At 35.1% G+C, this 28,000-nt stretch overlaps 1 protein-coding gene across 1 annotated transcript; it reads left to right on the top strand.

Annotated features, from left to right (window-relative positions):
• Window positions 1-360: 360 nt before the first annotated feature.
• LOC110374517 (protein grindelwald) lies at window positions 361-28,000 on the top strand. The gene is made up of 5 exons (XM_021332264.3): window positions 361-676; window positions 14,852-15,060; window positions 18,520-18,585; window positions 20,541-20,674; window positions 20,864-28,000. Exons 2-5 carry the CDS (start codon window positions 14,859-14,861, stop codon window positions 21,179-21,181), a joined length of 720 nt encoding a protein of 239 aa, XP_021187939.2. The 5' UTR covers window positions 361-676; window positions 14,852-14,858; the 3' UTR covers window positions 21,182-28,000.

Here is a 28,000-nt window from a genome sequence, read left to right as displayed (position 1 = left end):
GGGTGCCAAAGCCGATTAAAACTGTCCCTTTGGTAACGAAACGACCGTCATCGTTCCTCCATTTCCAGAAATGTATCTTAGAATGATATTACTATTTGTAAAAAGTAATATTGCGAGGAAGTTATTTATTTAATAAACCTTCCCTTAATTCAATTAGATATAGCTGTTAGAACCTTCAAATAAATGTCGTCCTTTCACGTTGATGTCGATATCTTGCAGTCCTGAATTGTTTAAGAGTTACAGGACCCGAGGTACCCAAGGTATGTTTACCTATAGCAGTCTTCATGTTGCATAATATCCGCTAGAATATTCACACAGGCAGGTACGCCATGTTATCTATTTACAAAAAAAACAATCATTTCAGATTCACAGCTCGATGAGACCTATCCAAGCGACTCGGAAGTTTTTAAAACGTCAGAGTTTAATGTTTCGCCACGTCGCACACATTATCAAAGGCATATCGTTACACTATAGTAACTATATTCACGCACACACAGGTAGGATCACAAACACAAGCGGTTCTACCTGCGCAAGAGTCACATTCCGTCACCCACCTCCGCGATTGGCCGGCGAGCCTGCAAAGGCTTTGAACAGCGTTCGAATTTTTAAATTTAGAAAGTTTTGCTCAGTGTTTGTGATTGTTTGGTACGAGGCATAATGTCGGCAGTGTTGTAAGGTGAGATACTTAATCAATTTTACTTAGTTTTGCCGCAGTAACTTGATAACAATGTGAAGGAAACACTAACATATTTTCTCACAGGTACGTGCAGACTTAGCTACCACATAATTATGGTGGCTGTATTATTACCTATTTATTTGCGAATGTGCATAAGTTCTTATCAGACCGTTATTAAGTAAATTGATATACGTTGTATAGCTGCTACATTAGTGAAATTAAAGTAAGCTTTTAAATTAACAGCTTCTCAGAAAAGTAACTTAGCGTCTCATGATCATTCATTTGTGATATTCCAAGCAACTCGAAGGTGACTAATTCGCACATTTCTCGGGAAACTATCCGAGCAACCTCTTGGCGCAGTTTTTATGGCCAGGCTTTGTTAAAGAACTGTGACATCAGATTGCAAGGCAACGCATTGTCGAGTACTGTTATGGCCTGCAAGTTATTATTTAGCTGCATTCAATAAACCAGAAGCGATCAATATTGACGATCTATTGTATTCATTAGAAATTCTAGGTATTAACAATCTGTGCCTTGCGATAGCCTTTATTGATTCCTGTGGTCATGATTTTCAGCGACACTTTTTATAACAGACTTTTCGTAAAGACATCCACAATTTGGCTTAAAAGAGAATCACCGCTGGCATTACCAGCTCTTCAATTATATCGAAACTTTAAAAGGAGCGTTGTGAAACAATTTTATACTGGCTTATATTTATCTAAGCAAATACCTTTATTTCCTGGTTACATTGGCCCGCAGCTATATACTCAGCTATTCTATTTAAAATAACGCACAACATGCTGAAAAAGATTTGAGACGAGCAACAAATCTCTGACAGGCTCAGGCTTAAAACATAAACGTGAGTTTGCGTACCATTTACTTTTTTCACTTCCTTGTAATATTCAATACCCAATATGTTGGCTTAAAATTTTCATAAGCGATTAAGTAGGCACAAATAACATACACTTTTATACTTCTATAATGGACCAGACTCGATACCTCTTGATTATTTATTGAAAACTAGCGCTGAAGACTGCTTTAAAATGGAAACAAAAACTGGGTGCACAAGCATGAAAACTTTGGCGCACCATTTCAATTTTTAATACACGAAGCACAGATTTTTCTCAGTGTCGTTTTAATGTCTGAGCTATTTTCAGAACTGTCAGGTTCTAGACAAAGGGACTTTATTATTTAGACTGGATAGTGTGCTCCATGGAACAATGGTTTAAGATACGATTCTGTATCGATCTTGGGTATGGCATATGTCTGTCGGTCTGCCAGTCTATTAAGCTAAGGTGGAGGGATTAACTGGAATTTGGTATTTAGAGGGATTGAAACGTCTTTCTAGATTACACAACTCGAAATGCAAACATAGATGTAGGTATAGGTATCTATGTTCTTAAGTGCAGTAAGATTCATGACATGATTCCTTAATGAAGTCTTAAGTCCAACTTACGGAAAATACACCTGTCATTATCACATTAAATAGTAAATCAGACAGTAGGTACCTGACATGACTATCACGCAACTTGCTTCAGACAAGCTGACGTTACAATGCCGTTGAAATATTTAAACACCTAGGTCTGCCTCGACGTTTAAAGGTATCGTGTAAGAAGACAAAGGATAAGGAATTAAAGTGATTTTCAGATCTGTTTTTAGAGAACAGTAAACTTTGGGAGGTTGCATAGATCACAGGAATCGCGAATTCATGATTATGCTATTGCTATGTTTAATTTAATGATACAGACTTTTGAGTACCATTACCAAACATTCAAAATTTCGCTGTAACTAATTATGGAAATAGAAGGCAAAATGTATTTTACTAATGGATATCCGTTGAGTCCTATAAAGAACCTGTTAAGTTAATCCATTTCTCGGAGCCCTAATACAAAATACTAAGAATTTCACAAAAGAACAAAAGGTGTCTGCCAACTTCAATCAAGCTATTTAGAGAATACCTAACTAATTATCTTAAGTAGTTGCAAGTTAGCAAATGTTCAAATGACATTGAAAAACAATGCGATTTTTCATTGAACATAGGCATCAGTTTCAAATACAGAAATTAGGTGTTTGGTGACCGATTTAAATTATCTACATTTTAACTTTGTTTCGAATTCAGGTCAGTCGAATGTAAGACAGTGTACATACAAAGTAGTGCATTTTATTGATCAGTCTAATAATAAATAGTCAATATTATGTTGGACATCCATACTTGATGTTACTGCTTGGTAGCCCGGCAACGTAATTCTAGAGTTAAGTAATACTAGGGTGTCTGACTAACAACAAATGCAGGACTTATTAGAGAGGACGGACGCTTGCACTGATAAATACATTGTCAGTTTTCAAAAATATTTTTTATAAATTAGAAGTCTATAAAGGTTTAGTATTCAAATTAAATTTTAAATTTTGTCTGAAGTTTTTTTGCTACTTTTTTTTTATAAAAAAATGGTGTTACACTTATGGAAGACACACAAGTTTAGAAAGAGATTGATGGAGTCCGAGATAAACATCTACCTTGTAGGTACGTACATGTCATATAAGAGTAATATAGTAAATAGTGTTTTTAATGAAATAGTGACACAGGTGGATGATATCATTTATTATGACTCAAGAAACTTATTAAAGGTAATTGTGATTTTTCTGCCTTATCAGTATAGTTCCGTTTTAGGTGGCTGTGATAATATTTTTAAACAAACTTTTGTATGACTGGAATTTTACGATTGTTTTTTTAAGAGTCGACGCGACGTGATGTGACAATATTTTCGTCCTACATTCTCATAAACGGGAATCGTGTAATAAGAGTGAGTTTGTACGTTTTTTTTCACACAATTATCATGAAAAAAGGCTATTGGTGAAACAGATTTTCTGGAATTTTAAATGCTCAGTACGAGTGACTATATGTAAGTTATTCTGCATTTGGGAAGTGTAACCGTGCTTTAAGATAAACGGAAGTAAGATGTCTGTTAATAGTAATATTTGTGGTTCTTGTGGCTAAGATAAATTTTCATTTCAACTGACGGCATGGCGACATAGTTGGGAAAAGGCTAGGCAGATGATCAGTCAATATAAGTTCCAATATTTTCGAACTAGCGTATTTATTTGTCGTCTCTATTCAGTAGGTAAAGTAATATGCAAATAAACCTCAATAAAATTGTTAACACGTCTGCGGAGTGTCTTTGGAACTACTGATCAGATTGGTGCAAATTCTTTCACTGGTAGAAAGCTACGCTATTCCCCGGAGCTGTATTGTGATAAAATGAGTTTAGGTTCTTTAGATATCGAGGACAAACCGTGGTTTCGGTAGTTGTGAATAAATAGTCCAATGTTCACAAAATAATGTCATATACATAACTGTAATTGAAAATGTACGTATCTTGTTTTAGTATTTCGCGATACTATAAAATTAATAAAAAACTAAAAATGCACATTTTTATGTGCTTAAACCACACTTAACCATGCTTAAACTCAGAATTTTCACAACCAAAAAATACAATTTTGAGCATCGAGTGAGCAACTTATTACCCGCCAGTATTTGCACGATGTAGTTGGGAAATGGAAAATTTTAAATATTTACTGTTTCGACCAAACGTTCGCTGCCCGCATAAACAGTGAAGTAAATGAAGTTTTATTCAAAAGCCTTATGAAAACGTGTTATCCCGGCAGGTGAGCAAACAGCAAATAGCATTTGAGACAGCTCGGCGTAATATCCGGGCCAGGACAGTATGTCCCAATCATATCCGGCCTCATACTCGTTCAAGCGATGACATATTGGTGCATTCAATTTGTTTTAGGCTTTTCCATTCAGCTCGCTTTGTCCCCTTTATTATATTTAAATAAAAAATAAACATTCAAACTGTATTTGTCATTTGTTTCAACCCAGCTTTTTTACTGATCCAATTCTCTTTCTAAAAGGGTGTAACGCCATAAAACTTCTTTGAATATTCGCCTTTAGAAATAGGTACTGCGGAGTATTGATTGCATTTTAAATAAACCTAACATAGATACCTACTTTCACCAACGAAACAAAGCAATTTGTAACTTACGTCGAGGCGGACAGGTCTTGGGAAAACCGTCAATCGATAACACATGCATCCAATGCATGAAATATAAGTTACCTACAAACCACAGTTTTTATTGTACGACGTACAATATTACGTACTATCCATAGAGCAACTTAGTGTCTTTTTATCTCGCTTGCACTTTTTGTTTTTGCCAACAATAGTGCAGATTAGAATCTTATCTTTTTGAGTTAGAGTTGATTTTTCTTTGGGGGTTTTTATATGATTGTGAGACATACAAGGATCGGGTTGAGACACTCATGAAGGTATTAGGTGCATACCAATGAGAGGGAAACAATAAGGTGGTGTGGGCGTTTGGAGGCGCCTTCGAAGCGTCGCTTTCTTGCAGTCACGCTTGATGATGACGAATCCGGCCTTGTTAGCTCAAACGTGCGGCTTGCGGGGTTGTTCGTCAATGTCAGATAACGGCTGACGCTGATAATGTAGGTAATTATAAACCTTAACGAGACGATTCTGTTAAAAATGCTGCTGGAAAATATGAACGTATATTTTCGCAAGGCAAACCCGTGATAGCAATGGAGAGCTATTTATTCTTGTAACTTTAATTACCGTTTACGAAGGTTATGCTGTTAAAGGTACCTTTTTATCCATACAGAAAACAACGCAAAAGAGGCAATCAACTACGGTTATGTAATGTATTATTTTAGCTCAGTGGTTCTTAACCTTTTTGGCATGAGGGACCATTTTAACTAAAGTTTGTCTTGCCGGGGACCACCCCATCGGTTTTCCCAAATTGAGAGTTCTTTGATAAATGCGCGAGCGAAGCGAGCGCGAAATTTTCATCGGACTTAAACAAAAGTTTTTTTTTGTTGACAAATGCAAATATAAGAACATTTTAGTGTAGGATTCATTCGTGAATATTCAGAATTAGGTCATCTCTCTGTGTCACCTATTTCAATTCCAAATCCTTCATACTTTCTAGGTCATCATGCTGTCTTCAAAGAGGACAGCGAGAGGTTCTGAATACGCGAGCGAAGCGAGCGCGAAATTTTAATTATTTTTTAAGACTCAAAACCAAAATTGCGTAAAATATTGCGAAAACCCGCGCGCGCATTGATAAGTCGATAAAAATAAAGTTAGAACGTCGTGAAGCAAAACTTCGCGGACCACTTGGAATGCCTCCAGGGACCACCAGTGGTCCGCGGACCACCGGTTAAGAACCACTGTTTTAGCTGGTAAATAACTATATAATATGTTAATATAAGTAAGTACATTCAAGTAATTCCGTTGAGAGGATGCACGGCGAACGTGCGCGCGCGCCTCCGTTTCAAGGTGATCCACGCTTAGATCATTACATACCAATCGTGTCACGTTTAGCCAAATACTATACACACGCCTTCAACGATGCCTATTTGTTGTCAAAATATACCGAGAAATAATTTGGATCTTTAGACATAACATCAACATTTTATTTTCTGTGGTACTTAAGTATGTAGCAGTTAGGTGAGTAGAGCTACTACATAATAACAAAATTTATGTATCAAATTGTATTCGTATTCCATTTCTTTTTAAATTTAAAGGAGATCTGTTGGTTCACTATAAGATATATTTTCGAAGTCTTGTTCTTCAGCCTAATACTGACCCACTGCTGGGCAAAAGCCTCCCGCCTTAGCCTTCCATCTATCTCTATCGATCGCGAGGTACATAATTTTGAAATAAATTCATACATATGAATACATTTTCATTTATAAAAAAAAATAGCGTTTATGTAATCTTTACTCTTTTTGGACAAAACATTCCACGCTTTCTTTCATCAAACTAAATGTCCGAATTATTAATTTAATTTTATATTTTTTTTCGTATTCCTGAAAGCAAACCCTTTCATTTGATACCCATATTATGGGGGTGATTTCAAATAGCCAGTCTACCATTTGGGGAGCCGCCATATTGGATTTGTAATGACGATTTTAGGCTACACATGTATTGTCATCAGAACTCCGAGAGTGTGAAAAAATTTACCTTAATTGGAGACGGGATTGGGAAGTGGGTCAAATTAAGATTCCAAGATTTTCTTACATACATAGTTATACCTAAGTGAAGCTAATATAAGCGTTCTAAAATAACCCCATAGCATTATAATATTGAAGTATTTACAAAACGAAAAGGCCACACAAGGCTGACACCTGGCTCGGATTCCGTACCACACAACGGAATGGATATTTCAAAGGAAAGGATTGGGACACGGATTCGCAGACAGCTCGCGGTCAACACAAGCTTATATCTGCATTTTTAATAAAATATACTGAATTCTTCAGCTCAAACTTTCCGGGAATTTCACATATTGTGCTCTCTTCCTTAGAATCTATGTACAAACTTTGTACCCGAGGTTAGACACTACTTTCTGCTAGAAGTATTCCAACTCACTTGTAATGCCAACAGCAAATGTTATTGATTCCAGGAGATTCCTATAAACTTTTCTTTGAGATATGCTGAGTTGCGAAGTGCTTTTCAAGGCTTTCCCTATTTTCTGCACAACGATCTTAGATCCCCGAGCTACATACTCAGCGAAATTCCGACGAACAGGAAGCCGCTCAAATCAATCTTAGTTAGGTACGCTCTTGCTCTCCGAACCAATTTTACATCTGTAAGGCTTAGTCTTCAACTGTGACTGGAGCGATTGATGCGTGAATAATAAACAGCTTGAACTGTCAGTGCACACCCGACTTTATTTATGGTTTTAAATTCTTCACGCGATGTTTATGAACTTGTGTCGGTTGCAAGAACTTTGCTTGTTACGTTGGTATTGCGATTTTTCTTTGTTTACTTGCATTAATGTTAAACAAAATAGTTGAACGGGACAAGTTTCTTTGAATAAAGCACCATAATATTCGTTACATAGGAAAATTAATTATCTTTTGTTTGTAGTAACAGAAATTCAGAGTAGAGGATAACTCTACTCTGAATTTCTGTTACTGATTTTGAGTCAACAATGCAGGTAGCACTAATTAATGAAACCATACATGAATTAGATAGTCAGACGTATGTATCATTTCAACGAAGTTTAATTGTATGCACTATTTCATTAGCGACTATTTTCGTAGTAATACCTGTATTCTCTACATTTTCAGTAAAGTAACAAAGGGCGGGGAACAAATGGTATTCGAGCTAACACGGCATTAGTTAGTATTTCAACTGCCAAAATTCTCTCTATTCGTTCATTTACTTCCTAGAGATACAATTTTGACAATAGCCTCATACAGGCAATGTTAAATTCCTCTCTCTAATAAGTTAAACAATAGACAGATATTATATTCAGATCCATGGAAAATGGAGCATCCACTACAACTGCTTTGATATGGATTAGTCAAGGCATACTTGATACCTGCTGCCTAGCAACGATAGTAAAAACTTAAACAGTACCTACGCTTGTGATTCAGAACAAATGAGTTCAAATACAATCATGAGTAAATCGTGTAAAATGTTTGTGCCGCTATTTCCTCCCTGAAAGTTTATTCTGAAGACATTGTGGTGTATGTGGCATGTTCTGTGAAGGTTCTACGTATTTGTTTGGCCAGGTAACTGTGTTTGTGAACCTAATACTCTGTGATGTGACTAATAGTTTGCTTTCAGGTGATCATTTCATTTGTTTTGTGAATTAAGAGTAAAAAAATATTTTTGTTGAAGAGTAATGAATTATAAAATCTCCTACTTATTATTTAAATTTTAAGGAAATATATAACAATGTCAGTCTAAACAGACTGATCAATGTGAAGTAAAATTGACAGTTTTTTTGTAATGCGTATAAAAAATCAGGTTCCGACAGATTATGTATTACAAACTATGTTTTAAAAAAAACATATACACTATGACTCATTCATTAAAGCTCGTAAATATCTACTGCGCAGAATCAGATGTCTAAATAATATTTATCTGTTTTAAAAATAACTATCAATTTGAATAAAAATGTCGTCAGTTAGGCATTTATTAAAAAAAATCGTTAATTACTTAATAAACATAAGTTTATTTGGTGTTAATCAAAACCGTTTTTTCACACAGGAAATTCACGATAATTTTAAGAAAGAAAGTGGTTAGCATTTTTTTTTGCTCTTAATTATAGTAAAAAGCTTTACGTTTTAAAATGTTAACTTTAAATTCGAAATAGACATTCTCTTTCCTAATTTTTATTTTATTAAGTATTTTAAAATAATAGACAAAAGTAGTCAGCTATATGAGGTAATTATACAAACATATTTTAATAACGTGTATAACTCAATCAGTGGAATAGCATTACTTATGAGATAGTTAACCAAATAATAATTATATCCCTAAGATTAAGCTGCTAGAGATATTGAATTCATTTTTCAAAAGAAAAAAAAACATGAAGCAAACCTTTACTTATTTAATTATTATCTCAACTAAGTACACTTATTTTCTCACTTGTCCGTTTGTTTAGAAATTAAGTCACGTTGATCACGCATGCGTTTGCTAACATTACATGCTTTGTGAGAAGGTGGCTTCGATTCAGACGTGGTTAGTTCTTCAGTACTTACTTTGCTGGTGGGTAAGTAACAGCCGTTCGGGTAACAGGGTAACTGGGTTGAGGAGGTCGGATAGGCAGTCCCTCCATGTAGGTACAATACTGGTACTCAGCTTCATCACGTTAGATAGGAAACCGAGTTCAATATAGTAGGTAGGCTAGGCCGATGTTGACACTATTTTTGTGACAAGGAATTATTTCATAGGACTCATAAATTTTTTTTAGTATCAAAATCTACTAATTGATATATTTCCAATAATTAAACATACATAATTATAATTCGCTCAGTAACAAGTTCTCTTACACAATACCTGTCCTTCCCAAATAAATAACGTATTTACAATTATTAGATAGAAAAAATTATACAAAAGACACATACATCTGTTACCTGAAGGTGTTTAACCGCCATTTTATTTCGAGTTACTTAACCTGCATAGCTAAACGAGGCATGACTCATCGTGCTTACTATGCAGCGAAAGTACGGCCAGCCTTTTTGAATATTTTTTTTTCAATCGGTACCTTAACCGTTTGACTATTGTTTTGAGGAACAAAACGGTTACTATTTAAAAAAAAATTAAGGAAGTGTCAGATTTTTTTATTCAGCCTTTCGTAATGTTCGTACTAATGTTAATTCTTGCTATTACTAAACAGGCTTTTTCTAATGAACTATGATGCGTTTGACGTAATAACGTCTTGCGTAAAACGGATAAGGAGAAATGGTAATGTGGTAGAGATTATTGGCACCCTAAATGATACAATTAAAGTTATCATTATCGTAATGTAATGCGCACTGGTTATTCCTCAATAACTTTTTCTGTTTAATTACAAGTGTACTTTGGTTTGCGATGTGCAAATATTGATTCTGAATAAACAAACAAGCAAAATATCCCCCGTAAAAGAGTTTATAAATATAAAAAAAAAACAGTTATTGAATCAGAGCAAATAAATTGGCAGACCTTTGCGTCTGCTGACAACCAAAAAAAAATTATTTTGCCAGCTGTAAAAAGTTGTTATTAAAGTGTGAGTTATACAAGCGTAAAGCACTTTGATGAGTCATCGACAACCGCTCGTCAAAGGCAAGAGTGCATTTTAATATTTGTTCTGTTCGTAAACCAATGAATGTCTATTTATATTGGCTGGACGTCGGCAGTCGGTCCCCAGCATAAAACATACAAAATGACGAGCTTCACGTTGAAGTTGCACTTGATACCTGAAAACGATGGCAATTAAATGCGGATTTTGAACTTGTTATTTCTGTTTATTTCAATATTCACTCTTTGAAATGTAACAGAAATACGAGTCTGCTAAGTCTGTCTGAAAGAAGGAATTAACCTACAGACCACATAAAGGACATTGTTCCGGCTCCATACATGTTCTGCCTAAGAACCGTTCAAATGGAAAGTGACTTCTATATACTCTTTAAATTATATGGAATCCTATGAAATAAGTTTTCACGAACGGACACTTCAGGAAACTAAAATAATTACGAAAAAAGTTAATATTTTGAGGTTATAAATAAAAAATAACCAAGCTTGCGTGAAATATCAGAGTAGTATTAATTAAAAATCAAACTACACTATACAAAATATCAACAACACTATGTACAGCTCTATATGTTCTCTTCTAGATCTAGGGAAAGACTATTAGATACAAAAAGAGATAGTACCTAGTCAAGTTTAAGATAATTCTTTGACAATGATCATTTTATAAAGTTGCATTTTCTGTCTGTCCCTATAAATGCTTTAGATCTTTAAAACTACGCAATGGATATAGTGAATCCACTTTGGATTTGTGATAAAACGCATAAGTATCCAAAATGGAAGAGTTCCATTCACCACAATTCGTAAAATATCGATGTTATTACGATGGAGAATTATTTATTTAAATGATTGTTACTACTTTTATATTAGACAGTTACCTAGCTATCTACATGCCATAAGGCGGGAATCGAACCCGCGGTCTATTACCAAGAAGGCACAGACCATACTAAAAATGTTATTACCACACAAAATAATTTAACAGTTAAAGTAAGGTTTACCAATAACAATGAAAGAGGTTTTCGAGGATGTGCAATAAAAACAATATTTATATTCAATTAAAGGTTTTTAATCATCAATATTTCTCAATAATATATTATCTAAGAACTGAGCAGGGGGTTCAATTGAATTTTGGTATCTCGCCCAGCTTAAATACCAAATTATAGTCATTATGTGGGCACAACAGCCCACTGTTCTACGCCCAACGATACAATTGCAACAGTAATGCCTGATAGTAGAAGCTTCTTACAAAGTACACAATTGCGTCCAACAGTGCATTGCATCTTATTATGCTCGACTGCTTCAGACCAACACGTCGTACATATAAGGTCATGAGCTTCAACCTGTAATAAATAAATACAATAAAACATTAGTAAATGTCAAGTAACTTGCAATTGTGGCAATTAATTTGAAAACCGAGAAATTGTGTGCTTATGAAAACATAAGTAGGTAGTAACATTCTTATCAAAATTAGAAAAACACTTTCGTAAACCACTTACCATACGGGGAACAGTCCATTGTTGTATGCAACGAAGTATATCTTCGTTTTCTAATACCAAAGAACCTCCAGCAGATCCACAATTTATACAATATACCATATTCTGCATCCATTGTTGTAATTATAATACAACTAAATTCGATCACAGACAGAGCAATATCCGAAAATGCCAGGAAAATCCAGTCCTTTACACACAGCCGAGTCTACCAAGTACGCAATCTAATCGGAGTCCGTAATCAAGCCAAAGTTGTTAGAATAAAACCATGAAACGCATAGAAAATCACAAAAGAAACGATGGTCGCAAAGCAATCAAACCGTTGACATTTATTCTAATCAAACTGACTTCTAGCAAACTGACTGAAGTACACCAGTGTTGCCAATTACGAAAACTATAATCCTACTCGAATGCCAAGCTAGAAATTCGCGATTTCGCTAAAAACATATAGAATACTAGTTTTTTTCTAGCTAGTCAATTAAGGTATACAAATGAATAAAGTGTTAGCAACTAATTTTAATAACCGACTTCGGAAAGGAGGTTCTCAATTCGGTCCGTATTTACCGAAATCGCGAAAACTTCCGAAACTGGCAGCACTGGCTGACGGAAACATTTTATAAGGCATCAATAATTGTGACCCAACTTTTTATTTGGAATTTATTTATTTGAAGTGTCCGTGGAAAACTAAAATATGTTTCAAACAATAAAAAATTTAATAAAAATTATAGTATAATTTATATTCACATCGGTTCTTAGGCCAAAATTGAACAATGTCCTTTTTACAATTTGTAATGAAACCTGTGTTAACTTAAAATGGTTACTAACATATTAATTAATATGTACTTAGTTACAATATGCAAAAATTGTATAAAAATATCATTCTGATATCCACGTTAACATGACGTATTCCATCAAAATGAAAGAGCTTGGCAAAACAAACGTATCGTGTTATTATTCGTGTAATATTGACGGGTCCGTAGATAGAATAAAACGATATTTTAATAAGTATTTATTTAATACTTTTCGACTACTCCTATAACAAACAGTTATTTTTAATACAGAGTATAGGAACGTATATTTGGTGATTGTATTAAGTAATATCAAAGAAGGTTAATCGATTTCTTTTTCTACACCAAAAAGGATGTAAGCTAAGCATACGAACCCGGTGATATTGCATCACTGGCTGTTTCCCGCAGCATTACACGCCAACTGAAAACTAATTCACGTTCAAACACAGTTTAATACTGCCTCTAATCTTCTCTACATAGGTTACAAGCATGTAAGACATACAAAATGGTTACAGTTTTATAAGTACCATAGAAAAAAAGAAATTCTCATTTATGATATTACTTCTTTAGTAGGAAAACATTATTCTTTGCCTCACACCAGCTCATTATTCGCGAGAACAAGTACAATCTGATTATTATTCTAGTATTAAATGCATTAGTCTCATCTCTCTGCCACTTATCCTTGCAAGTCGGGGTAAATAACTTATGCTAATACTGTGCCAATATAATCTGCAAGTAAATGAAGTTTATATAGAAGGAGCTTTCAGATACAAGGGGTGCAGAAGTGCGTTCGAATTAACTATGTATTATGATGTGACAACCAGGTGTTCGAACGATTCACCTATGTGTGTATCTATGCATACTGGTAGTCCTTTGAGGAAATTCGTTTGATCACGCTAATCTTGAGGATAGGTAGTTGGATTAAAAAATAATGTGCTTCATGTTTGGTACATTTTATTTCATTAAGGTATCTCAGTATTCAATGAGCGCCTATATACTTAATAAAAATAATTGTGGTCAGTAACCTTTGCTGAGTTAAAACCCTATAACATATTATGTATTTTTTATCTCCAAGAAAAGCAGCATAAGCAAGTTTTTCACCTACCAACATATAAAAGTCAATTCTTTATAGGCTTTCCTTGAGTAGTTCCACAAAACATTCCCGCCAACGCTAAGCCCATCATGGGATTCAAACCATCAGATGCTCCGAATATATAACTGATTCGAATGTACGTTACTTTGAGCCAACCAGATTATTATCTATAGTTTTTGTATAAAACTCTGGCTCAAAATATTGGTCATATTCTATTACATTAGCAAATTAGTCATTGTTAATGAGCTCATTTAAAATAGATGGGCCGTGCTTTGAAGACATAAAACCATAAGCCTTATTGTCATAATTGCGTCTTCATTAACTAAGCTCGCTTTGTGTCTTTACTTTAAAGTTTTAAATATTGCATTAACTGCATTATCGTCTATATTGTACTTTATAATACAAGCTTGTCGGTTAGGCACTTTTGTTACTAATTATTGATTTCATATTATCGTATTTTGCCGTGAAAGCGTAGAAGGGAGGAATTAAACGCAAACGTACCCTGTCTTCTCTAGCGTTAATTAAAAAAAAAAAAATTAGGCTCAGCTTGGGAATATTTATTTTAAGCCAGACTGGCTTTGGTATGATTTTTTTCTGTCACATAAAGTTACCTAAATTGCTCTTCTACGCAAACACTTCAAACAAATAATCTTAAATAATTAAAAAAGCTAATTGTGTCTAAACGTTATTACTTAATTATCAATAATTCACTGACATTAATCATATTGTATGCATAACAATATATTTTCTATTTCTAAAGCTTGTATTATCTTCGGGTTGAAACGCCTCTCCCCTTTCCACCTGTCTATAGCCGTTAGAGAATATTATTATCTTCTTTGTACGTTGTTTTCTGTATTCTTATATTACTTTACCATTATTAACTTTTCTATTTTGATGTCTCTTCGATGAATATTTCTCAGAAGAGCAAAGTGTGTCTTGGCTTTGCAGTACTGGAACAAAAAATAAAATAAAGGCCATGATCATTACGGAAACTGATGAAATGTAGGTGTCCCAGTTTTCTCCCAGCAATGGGAGAATAAAAATAGTCTTTAGTGCTGGGGTTTGGTCCTCTAGTTGCCAGCAAAAAATCTAAGGAAGTGGTGGAAGTCAGAAGTGATAATTTCTCTTGTGAAGTTTTTTGTGAAGTCAATTACAGAGTTTTTGGCTTTGTTAAGAACACATTTTGATGATAATGTTTATCTTTGCAGATCAACCATGTCGAGACTAGCGTGTGTCCTAGCGGTGGCGGGTGCCGCAACCGCCCAGCTGACTCTCGATGGCATCCGATGTGGCCAACTGCTGTGCCAGCTTGAAGAGTACTGCTCTCCAGACACCAACCGCTGTGCACCCTGCAACATCGTCTGCAACAAGACCAGTCATAACTTCGATGCTGGATTGTGCATCAAAGAATGTCAAGGTAAGTTAGACCGGCAAATGGATTGGGGATTATAATCAAGAGTTATTTGAGCGAATTCTCCGAATCATACTCAGTGAGCTAGTAATTAAAATGTTATAGGTACTTCTGCTATAAAAACAAACCTTTGAACAGAACTCATGCAGATTTCATAGCCACATGGATAAGTGAAAATTCTTTTTGCTCAGTCATATGCAGAAATACGGCTGACGGACGGACATATGCAAAAGTAATTATTTTGTTTGCTACGTTTCCCATCAGTGATATGCACGAGATTTTTCACTACGCGGAAATAAAAATTGAATCTTGTCACATGGCAGAAACGTGGTCACGTTTGATTATTTATTTTTGAATGTATGGTTGTAAAAGACTGGTAGGAATATTAAAAAACATGCTTCCTTGCTGATTAATTTGCATATTATCTGAACTGCGACCAAAATTCCTAGTAATGATAACTACGTATTTCCTTCAGATGGAAATCCTTGTGGCCATAAAGATGACTAATACGAACAAATAATAAGAAGCCTTAAGGAGTGAGCAGGCGATTATTCACTCAGTTGTCTTAGTTATAAAGTCTGTTATCATTAAACAATAAAGTTTACAACCAGTTTCGTGACCGCAAACCGCCTACGGTTGTCGCCGTCTCTGTTTGACTGAGGTTGGTCTTGCTTGCACTCGGGTGAAGAATGTGTAGGTTTCAGGTCAAGCATCTCTGGTGAGAGTGGCTTAACGTTTATACTGGCAGTAGCATGGTAACGCGCAGATGTTGAGAGTTATGAACGCAGTACTATGCTCCTTGTTTAGACATTGATCTTGACATGGTGACATAGTAATTTTTATGATGCTCGCTCAGTGAGCTGTTAGCGTATCGTTTAGCTGTGTCTGTAAATATTGCTTTGAGACTACGGAAAAGCTAAATATACGACGCGTTTCTATCTATCCTTTTTGCAAGACGAGAAGAATCCTTTAGCCCCTCGGCGGCTCTATTTTCAAACCAAATGAGGAAAGTCATGTCTCGGTCTGAAAAAAAGAAAAACAAAACAGTTCCATTGAAATAGAGATGATTTTTATAAAAGAAAACACACTCATTGTAAGTTGCAATATTTTATTCAGTTTGAAATAAAACTTTTGATCCTGGCTTATCTGCAAACATTTATTAGTTCTGTTGCTTTGAGACAGGTATTGTAAATCCCGATAGCCGGGAGGATGTATAAAGGTTTCTTTTTTTTTTGTATTCCTAGTTACATTATTATGAGTCTCATTTAGAATGTACTTTGTTGTGCTAGTGTACAGATAATTATTATTCTTGTTGTCTAGCAAGTTATGAAGTTCTTGGCTATGATAATATTCCTATTCACTGAAAAAAAGTCAAAATAAAAATAGTGAGTATAAAGCTGTTAATTAGCGTACCACACATTAAGAATGCTTCATATATTAGGTACACCTCACGAAATTCAGGCGTATAACCACAAAATAAAAGCAAAACTATTTATTGCATAGCTCTAACGAATACCTATACCGTTTACTTGTTACCAACCTTTTTTCCGGTCAATCAAAACACAAAATTAAAAATAAAAAAAGATGACAAAAATAGAAAGAAAATTGAATTTCCCACTCTGAAGACACTTTAAAATATAAACAAAAAGTTTATTCCAACATTCCCACTGGCATACGGACGCTTCGCAAGTTCGCAACGCTTGTATCATTTGAACAATTTTAAAGTATCAGGTGCATACCTGTACCAAGTTACTGAGACCTTGTCGAATGGGTCGTTATGCTGCGTACATCGCGAGTTATAACGGACTCGAATACTGCACTCGTACGATCATTGGTAAGGGGTGTAACAATACCCATAAAAGTCATGCTCCGTTGATTCCGACAGGTACGACACGCACACCACTAAACTAACACACACAATCGCAACTCTGTCTCTGTGTGTGAAGCGTCGGTGTGCTCAAATACAGGTGGCTCCTTGTTTACAAATTGAGCAAGTGTAATCTGTTTTTGTCACATATGCCGCGATGCAATTAAATGCGTACTTTCAGTTAATTCGCGTGTAAACAAAGCTAAGTACGCGGAGCTTTCGATGAACTTGTTACAGTAAACAAAAGAGGTGCTCTGCTCACTTTTTAGATCAGCATCGGATTGTACTGTTGCGAGTTTATTCAATGGAAATTCAAAGGAAAATGTTCTATTTGATAATATTTATGTAATACGGAGTGTTATATTTTCATTTATCGAAGCACGGCTGGATGTTGTTACAAAATTTTCGTCAAACATTAATAGTTGATAGTAGCTGTGTTTTGTAAGCGTGTGTGTATGTGTGTGTGTGGTTGTGTGTGTGACCCGGGCAAGCACCTGTCGGTACGTCGAGACCTGCTAATTGTTTGCTCGGGACATTTTTTACCATCCGCGCTGTGTCAACATTATACCCGGTCCTATGTTATTCTTATCTCGGAGTAAAAAAACTGAGCCGCAGAGACCTTTTTGTTGTTGATTCATTTGGACCGAATCGTAGTTTTTATTGTATTTTAGGCCTGTATGCTATTGATAGACTAATTCTTCCCAGATATCAAGTCATATTCCATACCGTATATTCACATATGTACAAATATACCTATAATTTACCTTATAGGTATTAAAGCTGTTTGAAATTGTTATGTAATGTAGTAATGCACAAAGCTCAGATATAGCCAACAGTTAAAGTACTTAGGTATAGGTAATAGCCGCTAGTGCGGTGATACCCGAAAGTTTTGGTAATATTATGATTAAATCAGACAATGTGAACAAGATACTAAATATCATTGAAAGATCTTTTCGGAACCTCGAAACCAAAACTTAGCAGGAATATATCTAAATTGAAGCATTCTTTTAGTATAAGCAAGCTGTTTAGAGAGTGCGTATCTTGTTATAACTAGTGAAACTAGAAATTCAATAGGTACTTATATATCTATAGGTCTAATTGCCGTCTTACTAAATTCTGTAATGTGTGTGCTTCGGAAACTTCTTTGAAAAATAACACTATAATGTTTTGACACTACTACATACTACAGCTGTCAGCTGAGAGAAGAAATTGATTCCGAGTAGTGTTTTAAAACAATAAAGATTTTTAAAAGAGTGTCATTCGACACCTCTTACACACAATGTCTGAGCCAAAATATTTTCGTGATTACGTTTCTCAGTTACATGATAGAATACTTTACATAAGAACTTTTTTGTTCGGTCTACCAATTGTCTTTGCCATCTCTAATTTCTTCGCGACACAAACAAAACATTTTTCTCACTTATTAAATGATTTTGGAATGAGTAAAAAAGTTGGAATTGTGACAAAACTTTTTTTCCAAAATACTGGCTGGTGTGAAAAGATGCATCTTAACGCTATGAGAACTTTTTGAAAACTAGTCTAGCAATTGTTTTCAATGGATGGCTAGATTGCTAATTTTGCTTGTTTTTTTTTTTCAGGCTACCTCCTCGACCAGAGGTACATGCGGAGGTCAGAAGAGTCACACCCCACTGGAGATTTAAGCGGTAACTATCTATTTTTACTTACTTCTACGTCTATCCTTTACTTTGTACCTACGTTAAGCCTAAGCGATTGCCTGCATATTTATTTTTCATTGCTTGCTTTGCGATTCCTTTATATTAAAAAGGGTTATTCCCTTACAATCATATCTTCTAAGGGTTAATGACTTTGTCACCACATAATGACGAAAACTGTGAGTTAACCTGCCTTAATCTTTATTTTTATCAGCCAAGTGTGACGTGCTTGCTCCACAAACTAATTACTAATTACACATTCCGTCAACACTATTCGTGTGACAATGAACGATATAAATACATAGACATCCTCACTGATAAACAAAATGCTTACGGACCTGAAGATAAACTCAATATTTTATGCCCTGAAAATTGAATGAGGCTCAAGAAAATAAAATCATAGCGAATGTCTAAATCTTTGGCCTTTAGTGAATCGTAGACTCACCTAATACAATTCGCCCTAGAGATATTAAAAATAAATATTTATCTCACAAAAAATGGAAAAACTTTATCTTCTTTTAAACAAGATATAAATTGGTTTCTGCGTTTTATATGAGAATGTCCTTTCTCTGTCCAATTGAGCGCTTCGTCGGGTTAATATTGAATAAGCTGAGACTTTGTCGAGCTCACCGACCAAATCCAATTGTACATAAAAACTAGTAAAAACAATTTCATCATTTGATATTCTGTTGGATAGTGTTGTGCATTTCATAGATATTATAAGTTTTTGCAGTTTCTTGCGAATATACAAGTTTAGGACTTTAATTGGACTGTAGACATGTTTACTGCGAATGTTGAATAAAGTTACGATCGCGCTTTGCTGTACTTGTGTCAAGTATATTCGATTCTTAAACTTGATATGATGCGAGTAGTTGAATTTTTGATATTGCGAGGGATAGGAACTATACAACCGAACAAAAATGTCAACTGATATTTTTGTTCAGTTTTATAGTTCCTATCTTAGTTTGATCTTTTATTGGTCACATTCTTAAGACATCCTATATCCGACCTAAATGTTTAGATATGTCTCTCATGAAAGTCATGAAAATGTATGTCCGTAAAGTTTTAAAGGATTCAATATTGTTGCCGAAAAGCCCAATGCCGTCTGTTTGTTCAATGATCAAGTTTTGCTAATGCATCATTCATGCTGAGCTACACAGAACAACATTACATACATCACTTTGTCATCCACAATTATCGTACAGAGTAACATGCAGCTGGTTACCAGAGCTCTAAACTTTCCCTATAAATTATATGTTTAGAACAGGCAGACATCTAATGCCTGGACTAAGTAGTGTACCTTAGTTACCTCCCCGCACCTATTATTCTTCATTGACAACATTAAGCGTAGTTGTACAAATGTTGTTTCGGTCAAGTTGGTGCATTCGAATATGAACCTTAGTTTTGTAAACATAGAGTTGTATTTCCAAATGGCGCGTAGATAAGAATGATATTGCAAGCACGGAATACGGTAGACAACTCAATGCAGGTGTGTATTCCTTGAGGGTTGAAGGAGGCGATTAGGAGAAGGATAGCAGACTATTAGCTGAATCGAGCTGAGCGTTGGTTAGTTTTAGAGGTTACCGCTTTTGTCCAGGAAACTTTTGACCATGGAATTCTGAGATTGGTAAATCCAAGCCGATCACATGGCTACTCTATTTTACCAGCTTCATCTAATGGAAGTTCCTCCATTTAATAGAAGCCGTATAATAAAACTTATGTGCCGAAAATTTTTGACGGTTTTAATGCTTTGCGTACAGCTACTTATATCAAGCCTTCATCTACTTGATATTGTAAACAAGCAGTTTTAGCAATTACCATATTGGCAGAAGCATATCAAGCGAAAGCACTACTGCATAAGCGAAGGCAATTGATTACCTACTTCCTAACTTTACTGATATAAAATGGTTGGTGCAAGGTGGTTGACAAAGCTTCTGATTTCGAAGGTGTGCAGCGTCAAGCGCAGACCGCTCTCATCATCAGCGGGGTGGCTCTGGCCATCTTGGTGCTCATTCTGATCATCGTCTGTCGAGGAAAGTTCTCTTGGCGATACCTCAAGCAAAAATTTCAGCCGGCTAAGGTAAGATACAACTGTACTTATTTTGTTACCCTACCAAGAAAGAAATACTTCATTCAAGAAGGTCTAGATACCGTTACATTAAGAATGAATCTTCATTTGTGTAAATGACTCGAATATTTTTTCGTCATTGTAACAAATAGGAAGTAATCAGATCGATTATCTCTGACAGGGTTCTCAATCAAATTCCAGAACCGCGTGAAGCAGTATCCAAACGATTTGACGCACCACAACCCTCACGCTGAAATGCCCAAACCGAAACACGAACTCAAACTGGAGATACGGAACCCCGAACCCGCGAAACGACCTCAACAGCCTCTGAACGCACGAGACCTGGAGACCAGGACATCACAGACGGAGAAGAGTCAAGGAGCCACAACGCCTAAGACGATCAGCACAGCGCTCAGTAACCGACACCCAGCCGAAGACACTACATTAGATTTTTCGTACGATAATATGGGAATGAATGTCACACCGCCGGAACAGCCCGCTACCAGCCACAAGTTCTGAGGTCCGGCGGTCAGCTTCGGAGGCGAAACGGTCAGGTTCATACAGGTCACAAGTAGCCGCAGCACCGCCGCCTCAGAAGAATAAACTTCTAAGTTTATTGCATCTGCCTTTACCCAATTTTACAACGCTCCAACGTTCCAGGCTTATTAAATAAGCATGCAGGTAACGTGGGTTTTACGGAGTTTTGCTCTAAAGAATGTACTGCCGTCCATACAGTTTTTTTATTGGCTGAAAGGGCATTTCCCTAACGTGTGGTCTCTACGGTACGAATTTTATCTATGACTAATCTGGTTATGATTCATATTTTATGTAATTCACGTATATTGTAGTCGTATTAAGACGCCGTAAGGGAATATGTGACATTTAATTAGCTATAGGACTCTAAACAACACTGAAGCACACACTTAATAATAGACTGCACGTTTAAACGTAAGTTTTGAATAATTTACTATTCATACTTTTGTTCTGTCTGTAACAATATCCAGGCATCGAATTTGAACTAAGTAATAGCAATTTTTCTGATATCGATTTATGAAAATATGGTATGTTACAAGTAAGTGATGTATCGATATTATATTCAATATGTTATTTAATGAAAAATGTGCACTCTTTACAGATTCATAATAACATCAATTGATTTAAAATACGACCAACTTAATAATATAATCTCATGTACCTTTAAGATATAGTACTTAAGATCAATAATATTTGTATTACATATAGGTATATTTATTTAAAAATCTGTAAGAATAACACCAACATTCATAGTTATAACAAGAATTACTTATAAGACAAGTAGACCCTTTTGGTGCAGCTAAAATTTAATATAGAATTATGTAAATATATAGCGAAGTTAGTTTAAGCTCAAATGCATAACAATTTAGTAATAATATTACGAAATTATAACTTCAGTAGGATTATCCGTATGAAACTGTAATTGTGCTTTACGCAGTACAAATTCAGAATATTAGAAAATTAGATTTTGATCGTAGTAGAGCGGATAAATTATAAGATTAGGTAATCCGGTGTAATACGGAGGATTTAAAATATATTATGCCCGAATAGTATTAACCCATCTGTTAAATTAATTATAACGTATATACATGTGTCTATAAACAATATTGTTAGCCTCTGCGTAAAACATAAAATTTTAATGTCGAGACTTTTTATGTATTTCTTGTAACATATTTTGGCAACCGCCGTTCCATTTACTGTCACAAAAGAATAAACAAAGAAAATTGATGGACATTACATAGCTACCAGTTTCATAATTTAATTAATTATTTACGATATGAACGTGTATTCGTTTAGCAATAATTCCTGTACACATATGTATTGTATATTGTAGATAAATGATTGGATTCACGGGGCCGAAGCCAGGCTCGATTGATGAACATTCACAAAACATTACTTGCGAGCGGGAATTTCATTTTCCTGCAGAATAATATAATACGCTGCATAGCGAAACATTTTGATGGCACTAATTAATGCTGCACCGCGTTTAACAATTCAATGGGCAAGGTGGTCTCGCTTAATGGAGATACAATGAACAACAACCTTAATTGATAGTGGTTTACACTTTCAAAAGATACCAATACAATGGTATAGTACACTTTAATAATGAAACAATTATAATTTTATGACACGTCCACGTTGCGGGAAATGAGACCTGTTATGATGCAATTTTAATTTACTGTACAAAAGTTGTTAATTTACATACTTAATAAAAAAATCGAGACAGAATTTGGTCGAGTCTGGTGATTTCTCATTCCACTATAAGAATAGTATGTATATTAAGTCTATATAATTAAGATACTTATAGTATGCTTGTATTATTGTAATTTAATTATGTTGTATATTTTCGAGTTCGACTCGGGTTAAATAAATATTCAGCATGGCTGAGGTAGTTTTTTATTTATGGTTTATGTTAAATGTATGTTGTATGTTGGTGTCGGGCGAATATTGTTACATATCTAAATTAACTTTGCGATAGTTGCATGTTGTTGAGACGTTTTATGATTAACAGACGTTGGTAGTGAAGTCGTGAGCTGTATGGTGCACCTACGGGAATGCAAGCATGCTTGGCAAGTTAAAGCCGCCGTTGTAAACTACGTTGAAACTAGCAGGCTTACGACTAACTACACTGTACTCAACAATATTATCCCTCAACCTCGTGTGTGCTTCAAATTATTTTAAACAATACGAATTAGTACTACAGTATCTCGCAAAACACATTGTGTGGACAGTCTTGTGGATTTTCTTAATGTTGTATGTACTTGTAACGGTCTTTCGCAAATATTTGCCTTGCCGGGTACACCTATGCAGTTTGGTATTGTGAAGCGGTGGCATACTTTCTATGTAGCTCTGGCCCCCTGCATAGGTTTATACGGTAGGTATTCCAATATGTGTTCCAGTAATCCTTTGTTGACATCACTGGCCTGCTTGGTAACAATATCTGAGACCCAGCTCGTACCGTTGACATTAAGGAATTATTTAAAAATAGATGTTTTATTTCACGAAAGCGGGTCAGCTGTGCTTGTGTGTGTGAAATGTGCATGCACTTTGTATGTGCTGCTCGAGAGATAGGGAGTGTTCAGCAGTGGTCGAGACGTGGACCCACACAAAGACAATATGCGTGTACATTTACACACACCAGTATGGCTTAACCGCTTTCCTGAAATAAATCATTGTTATTACTTTGATTATTATGTGTGATGTTATTATTGTGAAGTGATTTTATGTACTGCTTTTATTGTTCGTTTTAAATAATGATATTATAGCAACGCATATAAGCTCACCAAAAGACGTATGTTTAGTATGAAAGAGATATACAATTTCTCATATTAGGTATATTGAAATTGGTAAATTGTAGGGTAAAGTTAAACTGTTAATAATTACAATAATTGTTAATTACAGTTACATGAAATTAGCAACAAATTGATTGCTTTTGTTTAGGATTTAAAGTTGGAGGAGTTCATTATTTAGTTTCGATAGTGTTTTGTTATTTCAAGCATTCCCTTAGTGCCTTTTTATTTAGTGTTAGCTAGCTTACCTACTACTACGTCAAATTACATCAGATAGATTTAGTAAATTAATGTTCTTTATTACATTAGAGAGTAATGTTAGGTATAAAAAGTCGCAATTTAGAAAAATACTGATATTAACCAGATCTCGAAAAAATATTTCAATGAAGAACTTCTTGGCTTTTCATTATTTTAAAGTAACTCAATAAGTAACCGAAACGCAAGTTGAATATCTTACGTATGAACTTTCCTTTTTTAATATCTGAATAAAACTATTAAAACAACCTGGGTATTCAAGTTGCCTTTGCGGTTTTTATATAACAACCCTTCAAGATCGAAAGTATTTACTTTAAAAATAATAATCACCAAGAAGTTTTGTAAAATATTGAAATTACAATTTATGCGTCAAAAATTTTATATAATATTGTAGATTTTCAGAAAAATAAAGTCTATGTCAGTTTTAGATCCCAGACAATTATGGTTGCGCAAAATATCATAGCATTCATTATTTAAATTTTAAAACAGTATGTTCTTATTTAATATCACATCCAGATCTAAAGAGGGTAACTAAAAAAAAAACGAAAAGCATATTATAGTAGTCTGTGATAGAAGTTCTGTATAGAAAAATATTTTTTAGACGCAGCTAGAACATATTTTTTAAATCTGTTTTGATGGTTGGCCGATGGGTATTCGTTGAGGGATTTCAAATATTCTCAAAAAACTGGACTACCCCTTTAGATTTAAGAGTGAGATATTCCTTTTCATTTATTGCATTATCACGTTACTACATTTAGGTAAGACATTACGATATATTAGAATCATTCAATATTGTTTAAGAAATACTTTGTCTGTAAAAGTAAATGTATTTACTAGGCTAGTTTTTAATGCTACTTCGAAATCATGAAGCTACCTTATACTTTATAGAGAGAACTATCTAACTTATCTATAAACATTGCCTAAAATTATTTGTATGCAGGATCCGCACTATAAAATATTAATTCTATTGACTATCGAGAGGCATTACGGAGATTGAGCACTTACCAGTGCCTATAATACAACAAAACTCCATCGGCAAATTACCTAAATCTGTTTGGAGAGCTGTTTTGATATTTCACGTTGAACCGGCTTTGTGCTCTTTGAGCTATTACCGCAATACAAATGCGCTAGGATTGCCTGATTCAAATCCATGGAGAATAAATGACTAGCGGACGAGCCATAACAGAAAATTTCCTAAAAAAGAAACGCGCCAGAATGCAAGCTTGTGGGGAGCGAGGAAATATACTATGCGCCTCTATACGCCTTTTTTGGACCTGACCTTTTTTTGTAACACGAGAAATCATTGACAGATGGCTCAAAGTGACGACTCGTTAGTTCACTGATAGTTTTGGTTATACCCAGCGTACCTGCTTGACCCAGAAGAAGGCGCCTGACCTACCTGTATTGTGACATCTCCGCTTGTTTCCTTTCTCCGTGTTCAAATCCTAGACCGGATTATCGTGTTATAATACATGGCAATTTGTGCTTGCATCATTACGGAGAAACATCTTTCCCCCGACAATTTCTGAGAGTACTTATAATTCAAGAACTGATGTCTGTATTACCAGATAATATTTTGGTATTGTTACCCTAATACGGAAAGGATTTAGCTTGAATTTTAGTTTTGTGGCATAACTGGACATTTTATTCCAAGAAGTTCTTGTTAGGAAATTCCTTGACTCTTATAACGATGCATTGTATCTGTTTAGTTTTCTTGGCTTGTAAATCGCATTTCAGGTTAATTTCGCTGGTAGAAAATGCATAGTTAGTAATAATATTCAGTATTTGCCGTTTTTAGAAGACATAGTTATTAAAAATTTTATGGTTGCATAGAATCAGCCACGTGGTCTGATGTTCATTAATCCGCCGTCTTCCGACTTCTTAAGTTAATCAATCATAACTATTCAAGGCTTAGACTTTACCATAATAATAAGTATTACTTAGGGTGCTTCTACACGGTACATGTAGCTGGAGCAAGTAAACATGCGCAAGTGATCCGCGCGCAAGCAACAGAGCACTCGGGCGGGTCACTTGCTTTGGTATAGCTCGAGTCGCTAGACCCGCACATGTTTTTAAAATGCATACGACCTGCGCAAGTGCCTCAATATGAGCAAGCTACTTGCATCGTGTAGAAGCACCCTTAGCTGAGTGCATGTCGTTTACTTTTAAATGATGATTAAATAATACAATAACGTGCCTGTCCTTCTATAATACATCGTCATAGGTATAATTTTTCACAAGAACACAGTTATTCTTGTTTTTTTAAGTTAGTGATGGGAAAGATTTGTTTATGACATAAATGTTTGCACAATTTGCACAGTTGGAGCGACCCCCAGAGCGGCCTCCCAATCCATCGTCTTCCCACCTCGTAGCTTTGTTAGTAATAACTGTTGGATTATATTGGCTTTGCACATATTCGCGTAGTGAAATACCGCCTTCGAGGCCTTTAATCCACCGTCTTCCTAAGTTAGTTCTTGTTTTAAGATGTGCACTTTTCAAACACCCCGTATGAATAGTTACAGTATGGAAGTGTTGGTAGCATTTTCTATCATCTGCTTGGGTGCATTCATAAGATGGAATAGAATTAAGAGCACTGCAAACTTTTAGTCAGCCGATAGTTCGATCGGTCTTTATGTTTGTCGGAGGACCTCGGTCACGGCCTCCTAATCCATCGTCTTCTGAACCTATAGTTTGTCATATATCTACAGATAAGTTTTAAAAATCCTAGTACAGTTGTAAATACTATGTGTTTATGGTTTAAGTTTAATATTTAACGGTTAATGAAATATCAGTAGAGCTTATAAATAGCTTGTAGAAGGATAAAAAAATAGATCAATAATACTACGCATACTTTATAATGGATACTGTTTTTAGGAGTGCGCAGATTTTGTTTCCTTTTCGTTCGATAGTGATGGGATAGGTTTTTTTTTTATTTTGTTTATGCTCAGTTTGCACAATTTGAGCTACCGAATTCGGGTTTTATGCTTTCAACTTTAATACTTTTGGGGATTTGTTAGTACTCTTTCCTTTTCTATCAGATTATTATACTTACACAATGAAAACTATATAAAAACACTATATTCGGCCAACGATGCTATATTGAAACACTATATTCGGCCAATACTGTTTGTTCTCATAATGAAGTAAAATATAAGTGCGAGGGTACTCAGTTAAAAGATCCTGACGTCTTCATGATTCCGAGGTATCATTAGTATCTCTTATATAAGTAGCAATATTGTGGTAGGTTCTTGCGAGGATTAATATAGAGAAGATAGTGTAATTATTTATAATATTAATAATAGGCATTTTACATCACAGGGAACCATTAAGTACTTGAAATAAAATAAAAAAACAGTTGAAAATGCAGATTAATTCAATACTAATAGGATAACATTATCCGTAACAACATCCGTAACTATGTAGCTATATATCAGTTCATAAAAGATCTTATTCTCGGAACGTATTTTCAATAGCAGTCACATTTTATGGATGAACCGTATTCAAAGTAGATGTGCTAGAATTCGGAACAGGCATAAAGCTCTTTTACACGTTCCTAGTGATACATGTCAAACAGGGGTAATATTTTTTAGTACTTCAAAGGACATGGCCCGGGGAACACGAGGTCTTTCGTGTTTTGTTACCATCCTTATGGTTTGATAGTTATAAACGCCTATTGGCTATTGAGATGCTACTGAGTACTAAAAACTTATTATCTGAGCTGGCGTTCTGTTGACCACAAGACAATTGACGATCTTACATT

The sequence above is a fragment of the Helicoverpa armigera genome, chromosome 1 (genome assembly GCF_030705265.1).
Source record: "Helicoverpa armigera isolate CAAS_96S chromosome 1, ASM3070526v1, whole genome shotgun sequence".
NCBI classification, from domain to species: domain Eukaryota; kingdom Metazoa; phylum Arthropoda; class Insecta; order Lepidoptera; family Noctuidae; genus Helicoverpa; species Helicoverpa armigera.
Note: the sequence above shows the minus strand (reverse complement) of the source record. Positions and strands in the feature narration are given on the sequence as shown.

What these genes read in the sequence shown, in the direction of transcription:
- LOC110374517 (XM_021332264.3), top strand. Translation starts at nt 14,859, where the DNA reads ATGTCGAGACTAGCGTGTGTCCTAGCGGTGGCGGGTGCCGCAACCGCC. An exon ending in GTGCATCAAAGAATGTCAAG is followed by an intron (nt 15,061 to 18,519) that starts GTAAGTTAGACC and finishes TTTTTTTTTCAG; the next exon opens with GCTACCTCCTCGACCAGAGG. An exon ending in AAAAATTTCAGCCGGCTAAG is followed by an intron (nt 20,675 to 20,863) that starts GTAAGATACAAC and finishes ATCAAATTCCAG; the next exon opens with AACCGCGTGAAGCAGTATCC.